The 10,633-nt window shown below is 40.7% G+C and overlaps 1 protein-coding gene across 1 annotated transcript in view; it reads right to left on the reverse strand.

Moving 5' to 3' along the window:
* LOC104492744 (V-set and transmembrane domain-containing protein 4-like) overlaps positions 1-10,633 on the reverse strand; it is a 24,910-nt gene that overhangs the window by 6,549 nt on the left and 7,728 nt on the right. Inside the window, exons 5-6 of the mRNA XM_010135334.1 lie at positions 6,625-6,731; positions 5,698-5,759 (exon numbers count right to left, since the gene is read on the reverse strand). Coding sequence (XP_010133636.1) covers positions 5,698-5,759; positions 6,625-6,731 — 169 coding nt within the window. The remainder of the gene's footprint in view (positions 1-5,697; positions 5,760-6,624; positions 6,732-10,633) is intronic.

The raw sequence follows: 10,633 nt of genomic DNA on the forward strand, positions 1-10,633 counted from the left end.
GCTTTTATGGAGGAGCGTCCCCACCTTTGCTAATGCTTTATGCCTTTTACAGTTGCAGAGTTATTCCTGGATTCCAAACCAACATTGCTGGAAATGAGGGTGATTTCTTTTTACCCTTCAAAAAGGCTCAAGGAAGTATTTAAAGTTTTCAGTTCTCTGGTGACACTTTTATTACTTCAAATGTGTCATCACACAAAAATCATCTGCTGTGGGATTTTGCAAAATACACAAGTCTTGGCACAACTCCAGCAAGAGATTTTATGTATTTATACAAACTGTTCCTTCATGGGGATAAAGACAGCAACCTGTGATCTGAATATGAAAGCAGGAGTAACTCAGTCGTTTTGAATATGCTGTGTTCTGAGTGTCAAGCTGACTGTGTAAATGATATTCCTGTTCCTGGACATCTCACATTTTTTGAAATAAATGAACAGGGGGAAAAAAAGGATTATTCATCTTGCAGAGAGAGAAATTATGTGGACTGGATGGAAATATTCAAAAATCACAGGGAGTCAAGGAAAAAATGTTCACCAATCCTTTGTATATCATATGCACCATGTTATTTGAAGTCTGTGGAGATCAATAACGCCTTAAGAAATGGGGAACTTAAATCATTACCCATTGTAACGTATTGTGGAGGAAACAACTCTTCTAACAGAGGGTGGTACAGCTTTTAATATAAAAACATCCAGAAGAAAGGAAGATCTGATTGTTCACAGATCCAGAATCCACAAATTACTGATCAGAAGTATTTCACTTCCTTTTTCTTTCTCAAGGAAAGGACCAGTGGTACGTACAGACTAAGACAAATGAAGAATCCTAGTAGTTGTGCAAAAAACTAACTAGCCTACCTTTCCTAGCTAGCTTGAAGCAGGTGGTATAAGACTAGTTCGAATGATGTACTGCTCCATTGTAAGATGAAAAAGAAGACGGGGAGGGGTGGGAAATCAAATTGTCCATCAAGTACAATCTTGCAATGTGTAAACTTGCTCCCTGGTTGCTGTGAGGGTGAAGCTGCAGGACAGCAGGCTGGAGTGCATCTTAGAAGGCACATATTTCCCAACGCTCTAAAACTAAAAGCAGCTTTTTACATTTCACAGCTCTGACGTGGTAATCAGACTGCAGATAATTCGCTCACATCTAGACCTCTTTCCCAAAGGGACTTCAAGGTCCCTGGTTCTGATATGGATGGAGCTGGTTGGTTTGTTGTACAAAGGGAAATGCACTTCTCAAACCTAAAAGTCAAAAGGATTTGTCAGATGAAGGTAACTGAAGCTTCTGGGATGTTATAGAAGCACCTGTCCTCATGGCTCTTCATTCAAGAGTATACACCGGTGTAGGACATGGAGCTAAATGTGTAATGCTGAAAGCTTGATTTTGCCGAGTCCACACAAGTGATGAGACCAAGTTACAGCCTTCTCAGTTCCACAGGTGTCAAACCTATGTCAAGTTCCTGCTCAAAACAACACCCTTCCGCTTTGTGGACATGGCATGAGCAGGGAAGCTGTCCTTCCAGTGAATACTTGCAAATTCCAGACTTTCAGATGTGTTACTCATTAGACAGTAAGCACTTCCAGTGCAGAGACTGTCCTGACCTGCACTGGCTGGCACTCAGCACGTTGTCAGCACTTAGTCTGTAACGATAAATAAGGATGGGATTTTCAAAGCTGCAGAAAGAGACCTGAGCTTCCTGATTCTATTACACCTGTAAGAACCTAGGAATCCAGATCTCTGAGCTGGCTTTGCAAATCTCAACATAAAATTTATGTCATGGTTGAAAAATGCAGGTAGGTAGAATGGGTGCTAAAGATTGTGCAAAGTTAACAAAATTAATTCCAGAAATTTCCTTCAATCTTAGACAACCATAAGCCCTTCCTGTTTCTCAAGTAGCTCTTACATCAACTTCATCATCAAAAGAAAATCATGGTGAATATGTGATCCGGAGCCACTGGTGATCCAATCCATGCTGAGGTAAGCAATGCTGTCTACACTGTAGAAGCTGATAGTAGAAGGATACTTCTCTCAATAGCTCAGCTCTGGTCACTGAAAGCACTCTGCTTCAGAAGTCACACAGGACCAGCATGTATTCTCTGGTGGGAACACAAGACGCCAGATACACTCCAGTAAAGAGGTTCTTCAAGAGGTTAGACAGTGTAGGAACAACAGAAGCCAACTCTTAAAGCAACTGTGTGGTTTCCATGTACCACGTGTTTGAAGAACTAAGCCCAAGGGGATCTTTTGTAATACAGGATATATTTACCTGATTTCAAAGTGGGACAATTGTATGACTTGGCAGAGGCCATATAAGTTAGCAGCAGAATCAGGAAGATTCCCTATAGCCTGTCTTGTCTGTGCAAGTATTCCTCCCCTTAAAATTTAATGTGAAAATTATGAAGTTAACAAAAATTTTGCATAAGTAAAGATTGCAGGATTTGGTCTAAACTGAAATCACATCCTTTCTAAAGGCTCTAGCAAATCACACAGGAGCTCCTAAACTTGGTGGTGCAAACCTTCACAAAAAGACACTGGAACGACCTTTTCATTTAGATGATGTTCTATAACTGACACTCTTGGGCTGTGGTGACTGATCTCTAGGAAGCAATGAAAGGCTTACCAGAAAACTGGTTGAGGAAGTATAAGATTTATCTCTACCAACTCAAAGGGCTAAGTACTTAAGGCTATAGCAGAACAGCCCTTAGAGAACAAAATTTGTGGGCCTGAGAATTTTCTTCTTCCTAATGACTCTCTGTGCTTCTTGCATGCTATAAAAACCATCACTTTTTGCATTTCAGCATCTCTATTTCCTTTGATCTGTACACATTTCTCATTGATGCTAATAGAGAATGACACTGATGGGGAATATTTTGCAACAAGGGGAGCATAGAATCGTTATTCTGGCTAAAGCAAAAACAATATGACTTAAGAAGAATTTTCAAAAGACTTTGCTCGAGGCTGTGCAATTGAACATGATATTAGGTTTTCTCTTTTTTTTTTTTTAATTTTCATTGAGATTATGTCCATATTTTATCCAGGTTATTGTATTCTTATAAAATTCTACTGCAACCCACTCTAGCACGTTAACAACGAAAGAAATTCTCTAGCTTATTATAAACATCTTTCAAGAAACCAGAAGCACATGTCCTCTGGAAATAATTTTGCTGGTATTTAGGTTATTACAAAAAATTTCCCCAAACACTGGAATTATTTTGTAATGTTCCCTTATACTCTAGCTTGTTTCCTTAGGTTTTCTAGAATATTCTCCTGATGCCCTGGTATGGTAGCTTCCTTGGGTGGCAGAGGGAAGCTGCAGAAGAAGTCCAGAAACTTAGCAATTTGTGACCATCTTTGCAGTGATGACTGCTGCATAACTATGTGGCATCTGTGAAAAAAGACCTAATGCAGATACCAGATGTGCAATAATTACAGCTAGAAAGAAAAAGATATTTTATCCTGCAGAGATTTGACACAGTGATGATAACATTTTTCCCCAAAAGCAGAATGAACCTTTGAAATCAGAGAGATTTTTGAGAATTAAAAAAATGCAGAGACAAGTTTGCTGAAAATCAATAAAAACGTTTCACTTAGATTAATTTAATATGCCTTTTTCTCTGTCACTAGTACCATTGTACCTTTGTTGAAACTTCTTTTACTTCAATTAGTTTAATTTCCTCACTGAAGGATCATTTAAAAGCAGAATTTTTTTTTTGAGAATACTAATGCACAGAGGTTTAACCAATTGTGTTGTAGAGGGAAGCAAGAGGAACAGAAATAGGAAATAGCTCTGGGAGAGTCCTGCCCAGCTTTTGAACGTGCCTTACAGACTGACTTAGGTTTAGTTTGCCCTTTAGTGCATTTTATTATGCTAGGTGAGTTGGAGTCTTGAAAATGCTTTGGATAATATCTGTCAGATTACCTTGTGACTTAAAACTAACTCACGTCCGTAAGATCATGTATTTTCTGCGGGCTGCAACATCTCTCCAGGTGCACTCTGAGGTGAAATGTGAAAGGGAAAAGAGCAACTACGGAAACAGCTGCCAGTCTCGTGTCCAACAACAAAGCATTAAAACCGAGTCCGCTGGCTGCAGGCAGCATGTGGACCCTCAGTCATGCTAGGGAAGACAAAGCTGATTTGATTGTATGAGAAGGCTTTGTTCCTGCTCACCTCCAAAGAGTTTGAACCTTGACTGGGATTGCATAGCAGGAAGGGAAAAGCCAACAGCTTTTTGTGGCCCATATCCTTGGATTTATTCCAGAAAGAAAAAGCATCCAGAAACAGATTTACCTCAGTCTGACATGTGTTGATGTGCTTTATTGACCTGCAGGAAGGACCCAAGTGCTTTAACTGATGAGAACTTTTTCTAGGAGAGCTGAAGACCATCTGATTTCTGATGTAGCCGCGCACTTGGATGCAGTGATTAATGTAGCGTGCGCACAGCAAAGGGTGTCTGTCATCCCCTGATGCTAAGTGTTCTCATCTGTGTTTCTGTCCTCTTAGCATAGCTTTGGCCTGACACAATTACCTACATGGATATAAGGGCTTTTTCATGGGCTTTTAAAACTCTACTGAAACCTGACCCGTATGAGGAGAACCTGGCCAAGATGCAGCCCCTGAAGGACCAGCAGAGGAGAGGTGAGCTTCACACCAAAGCAGCAATATCACCTAAGATTTTTGCTGAGCTGTTCAGAAAGTCACCTGGCATTGTGCCTGGATATCCTGGGTTGTACCCTGACCATTTTTAAAAGGGCACAGGTTATTTACTGACAATTGGTGGGAAGATTACCAATTCTAGCCCTCACGTGAAAGTAAAGCCATCACAGAGGTGTTCAGGCTGTTCACATGGCCTAAATTCAGGCACCCACCTTCAACTAAGTTAGAGAGTTAGTTGCTCTGGGCTCTCTCTGTTGCCAGAGAAGGGAGCAAGGATCCCCAAAAGGCAATTCAGAGCACCTAGTCTAAGTTAGTAGAAGCATCAAGCTCCTACTCTAACCCATCTCTCTTGCTGTTGACCATACCGGGAGCCTAGCAGACCACCGTGTTTATATAGGCAGATATCAGCTGTGAAGTTAGTTGGTATAAAACTCTGTCTGTTACCCATGGATGTCTTATCCAGGTACTGCTTTGTTACTAAAGCAGAGAAACGTCTCTCCGTCTATTTTGTTTGTCTGGCATATATCTGCAGGGGTTTTTTTCAGAGCAGAAACTCATATCCAACAGAAACTGTCATATGAGGTGTTTTTTCCCTAATATGAGCTATGTACAAACATGTAATTCCTGCAATTCTGTTATTCCTGACTTACACCACTGTAGGGCAGAATCAAGCTCCCCATTTTTGACTTGAAAAGTCTCAAAAGCAGTGTGACCTGTACAGCTGCGATTCTGTTAGTAACTGGTATATTTTCCAAAGCACTAGCTGCTGGAAGCATGTGAGAATTGATAGCAGGTTTCACCTTGCAACAGCTTTAATTTGTAGACAAGGTGACTGCTAGAAAGCTGGGAAACATAATCCCGTGTAAACTAATGCCCCGAATGAAAAGAGCCAAGACAATTCATTGCTTGAAAAAGTGTTACTTAAAAAAAAAAGGACTTGTATGATTTTTAAGCAAATTTATAGTTTCTGAACCTAGAGTTCTGTCAATATTACAATTGTATTGAGAGAGAAGAACATAGAGAAAATAATGTCATAGAAAATTACTTACCAGGGTAAATTTTCTTTGAGGTTTCAAGAGCTTGGGCTTAGGAAAATTATTGGCTAATGGAGCTATGGAAATAAATATTAAGGGATCACTTCATATTATCACCATTCGCTGCCATTTTTAGTATATGCATTAACGATTTATAAAATACAGATTAATAGTAGATGAGGAATGAATACATGCACTCATACCAGAGTTTAACTGTATTTCAGGTAACATATTTTTACACATTTTATTTTATGAAGCGTAAGGCTTATCAATTAGAAAAATCAGTAAGATTAAAGAATCTGATATGAAAAACATGACTTTTGTGTGCACAAGCCAGAGCAAATACATCTGTTGAGAATGGATCACTTGTGATCTAACCCACAGTAAACCTTCAGGTCCTTTTCCCTCCTCTCTCTCAGTGGCTCAGCACCAGTAGCAGTGATCAGGAAGTATGCCCAAGTACTTGTGAGACTGACTCCAGAGGCAACCGCAAATTCTCTTAGAAAGTGATGTCCCCAAGAGATTGATCTTTATCTGCTCACCTTACTTGACTTCTCAAGTGCACCTCAGTTTTAAAAGCGCGATTTGGTGGCTTCTCTCAGTCTACCCCCTACATGAATTTTCACCTTGCCTAACTTTAATAGTATCTTTGAGCAGGGTGGGTGTTGCTACAGAGGTTCCTCTCTCTCCTCTGATTAGTGGGAGCTGAGACCTTTTTCTTGGACTCTGTGACTATCTTTTCAATAGCTAAAGCTGCAGGGAGGTGAGAGCCTGGTCCCAGCAGCAGACACAGGCCATTTCTTTCCCCACCGATGGGAGCAAGCACAGGTCACCTCACAGGCAGAGTCAGTGGCAGAGTGCAGGAGCCCTGACATCCCACGCTCTGCTGTCCCTTCATGGTTGTGCTCAGGATTTGAAATACCTCTGCATTTCTTTTCATACCTTTTGCTGGAATAGCTGGTGGCTGCTCCAGCTTCTCTTTCTTTTTCTTTACCTTCTTGGGCTGTAGAGGGGACATGCTTGTCACACTGGTAACTGTCTCCCCGGAGCTGCAAAGCAGAGGCCCACATGTGAGGGAAAAGTAAAGACAACGGAGGGCAAGACCTTTTGCCCCATTGAGTTCATGCAAACCCATGTCCTTCCACTTGTGAGTCCCTGCCCAACAACTTGGATTTTGACCTGAGGACATACTGACAAGCCTCTTACGTGGGTTGGAAATGCTCTGGATCTTGCATTTTTTCAACCATACAGCCTGGCTGAGAAATTCTGGAGTCTGATCTGTCCTGACGCAGAAAATGCAAAGTGTCAGGTTTAAACAAGACTAATCTCACGGCACATATTCCTTAAAAACATGTATGACCCCACTGCTGCACTCAGATCCAGCTTGTACCTGTCTGTCCTCAAGGGCTGCAGACAGGTTAGGTGCCTTGTATGAGCGCACACAGAAAGCATACAGCAAAGCGAAATCTTCGATGAGATTTCTGGACTAAGACTGGCTGAGGGGCCAGCGTGGAGGGTGTGCAGTATGCCTTCAGTCAGCTCACAAACCCACATCTGAAAAAGCGGGCTTCTTAAAAGAGGCCAGTGTGCTCAGTGCATGGAAAATGGAGAAACTGCGCCCCAGCCTGTAAACTCGGGTGTTCTCCAGTACATCTGTGCTGAAAAAGGACTAGTAGGTATGAGGGAAGGGTACAAGCTATAGTGTAAACAGACTCCTCTCCGAGAAAGCTTCTGTGTTTGGACTGTTACAGTTTAGCATCCTCTAAGTCTGGAGTTTCTACCTTTAGCATGAGGTCATAAATCCTGCTTTGAATATTTAGGGCTTGGATATATAGTTGGGTTGCAGCAACTGTCACCGTGTGTCAGCTGAGCTGTGCTAACTGACTATGCAGGTGCTCCTAGCTTGCAACCGATGTGAAATACTATTGTATTGGCTTAACTGGTAATTAAAGAATTCTTAACTTACAGCTGGGGTGGGAGGAGACTGTGTAGCGGTTAGTTGTGATAAGCGTGGTGGTGGAGGTGACTTGGTAAGCAGTTGTGGCTCAGGTACATCTGACCCTGAGCTCACTCTGGGAAAGATTAATGCAGTACGGCTGGGGGAACCTTTCTGTTCCGTGCTGGGGAGTTATGCCACACAATGTGATCCAACCAGTGTCTCCATAGTCATAACACTGACGACACTGATTTCACTTAATTTTAAATCATTTGTCCCAGGTTGGTGTTCCTTTCCAGGTTCTTTTGCATAATGAAACAGACTCTTTATATTAATAGAATAAAATACTCAAACCGGGCCAAGGTCTTAATGAAAGTTAAGATGTCTCAGCTATTGCCCACACAAGAATAACAAAATAACAGACATTATAATTTTACACAGCTGTAAATCCACATGAATGTCACTGCCATTGGTAAAATCACTTTGGATTTACAGTTGCGTGGATTACAAAAAAACTCTGGTTTGCTGATTTTCCTGAGTTCTCTTCCATGTACTCAGTCCAAAATGTAGATTTGCTGCCACACTTTTAGTGTTTAAAAGGTAAAATATTTTCTTGATTTATAAAGGAATCACATCAATTATGTAAACTGAGGGTTACATTAAAATAATTTCAAAATCTGCCTGCACGATTGTGAACCTATCACTCAATAACCATTTACTTCTATATTAAAATCAAAACATGAAATGGTTTAAAAACAGCAGGAAATGAAACTGTCCTGCCTGGCTCCATTGCAGCAAACTGCAAACAACAAAGAATACCAAAAAAGAGATGGGAATGATTTTTTAGATGGTTTTGGTTTTAATAATCCAAGGTCATTAAGACAGATGTGACCTTAAAGATACTATTATTCTGACACAGCTACTTTAAGTACAATATATGAAAAGGCTCAGTGTCGATTCACTGCATTAGTTATTCTTCCTGTTTTGCCACTGAAAAAGTGAAGCTACAAAGAAATGTATTTGTGGCTTATGCTTTTCTTTGAAATGCCAGGGCCATAAAGAGTTAACTAATTATAGGAGACACAATAACTGTACTTGCTGTCTTAGAACTGAGCTCCTCAAACCAAACAAGGAAGCTCAGAAAAGACTCCTTGGCTCCGAAACACTGCCTCTTTGTGAGCTTGTCTTGTTCTGTGTCTAAAAGGAAAGTTTTGTATCTCCGGCTCCTCCTCCAGCCTCCTGGCTTCTATTTCAACAGTGTCACATTGTGCACTTCGTGAAGGATCTAATGAGTTTTTAGAGAGCAAGAAAAATGCAGGAGTTCCGGGGGAAAACCTGTGGAAGGTGTCTAACAACAGTGGCACCATGAGAGCAGTTTCCCTGGAGGTCATGGCTGTCCCCAAGAGCTGGCATACCACAATTTTGGCTTTACTATCCTTATTATAGCCAAGGATGGGGGACCTTTCCTGTTGTCATTTAAGTCAGCTATTTCCTCTCATCGAAGGTCTTCAGGGAGATGACAAGAAATTCACTTGAGTGAACTGGGAGCTGCTTTAATGTTTTCCACATAGGGGAGCTGTGTGAAAAGGTGCCAGGGATGGACTGCGTACTTGGTTCTGGTTCGATCTGACAGAACTTGCTCCTATGAAGTTAGATGGGCACTGTGGAACCAAGGTGTCGAGATGTACAGCTTTCTGAGGTGAACACTTCTTTCACCTCAGATTATAGGTCTCCAGAAGAGCAATCAATGAAGTACTTGAGAGTTCAGGCCAAAACAAATAGAAAAGACAGAAAAAAATAAATCCTATTTTCAAAGCTACACCTCCTGGGAGTTTCTAGATCTGAAAGCACACAAAACGATCTAATAACAAGGAAGATAATAATAAGGAGGATATTTAAGGAAAAGAATACCCCCAAAAATGGAATTACATGGTTTGGAGAACCAAAAATAGCTGTACTTTTATTTTATGTATTTATTTTTAAAATGTGGGAAAGAAATGGGTTTTGGTTGGGTCATTTTCTCCCCTTAATTTGCTATTGGCCAAGTAGTAAACCAAAACCCAAACATTAGCTTTGTTCTACTCAGGAAGTCTGGATTTAATTTTCTATTCTACCAAGGCCATTCTGGGAGACCTGGGGCAAATCACTTAGCCCTTTGTGCTTCAGATTCCAATTAAGTAAAAACACCATTATGATGTCAAGACATGAAATATTTTAAGATGCTTAGGTATTACTGCAATGGGAGTACAGACATTTCTTAAACACCAGACTATTAATGTAATTTTGAAACTGGAGTCTGCCCCAAGTTTGAAATACCACTAAGGGAGTTGGAAGGGAGTGAGGCCTCTCTAATCAAGGCTGCATTTTGCGCAGTGTAGTCATTTTGACTGCCAGGAATCCAAATTAGTTCATCAGTTTGGCCTAATGGATATTTAGACACTGGGTTTGGGGTCTAAATATGTTGAATTAAATTCCAAGACAAGGAATGCACAGGTGAAGAGAAATGAGTTCAAAGGATTTAATGGTCTGTGGTTTGAGCAGAGGGTGAAAAATAAATGGTACCAATTGTGAAACATAAGAAAATGATGATTCTGGTAACACTGTCATAGCTATTTAATTTTAAAGCCTTGAAGTCAATGCACATCAGACATGCATTTGTGGGGTTGGGCCTTTCATTAGCATATCTTGTCACATGGAAATTCACAAAACCATATTTTTATCCATACAGACTCATGATTTCTTTTGCTCCCAGAGATTCCATTCTACAGTGAAGAAATCATGTTGGCTTTTTTCCACCTGATATTCAGCCTCCTAGGTTTACTGTTTGCAGTAGTATCACTATCACATAATCTATTCCCAGACACAGATCCTGTAGTATGAGTGTTTTTATCTGACTGCCAGGCCCCTTTTTTCGGGCATCTTTTCAGTTTTCATTTTCTTCCTCTTACTTGTGTTCTCTACCAATCTACTTTGATTTCCTCCACCTCCCCCTTCTTCTTCTTCCTTTTTTTTTTT

Source organism: Buceros rhinoceros, unplaced genomic scaffold, assembly GCF_000710305.1.
Source record: "Buceros rhinoceros silvestris isolate BGI_N320 unplaced genomic scaffold, ASM71030v1 scaffold1604, whole genome shotgun sequence".
Classification (NCBI taxonomy): Eukaryota; Metazoa; Chordata; class Aves; order Bucerotiformes; family Bucerotidae; genus Buceros; species Buceros rhinoceros.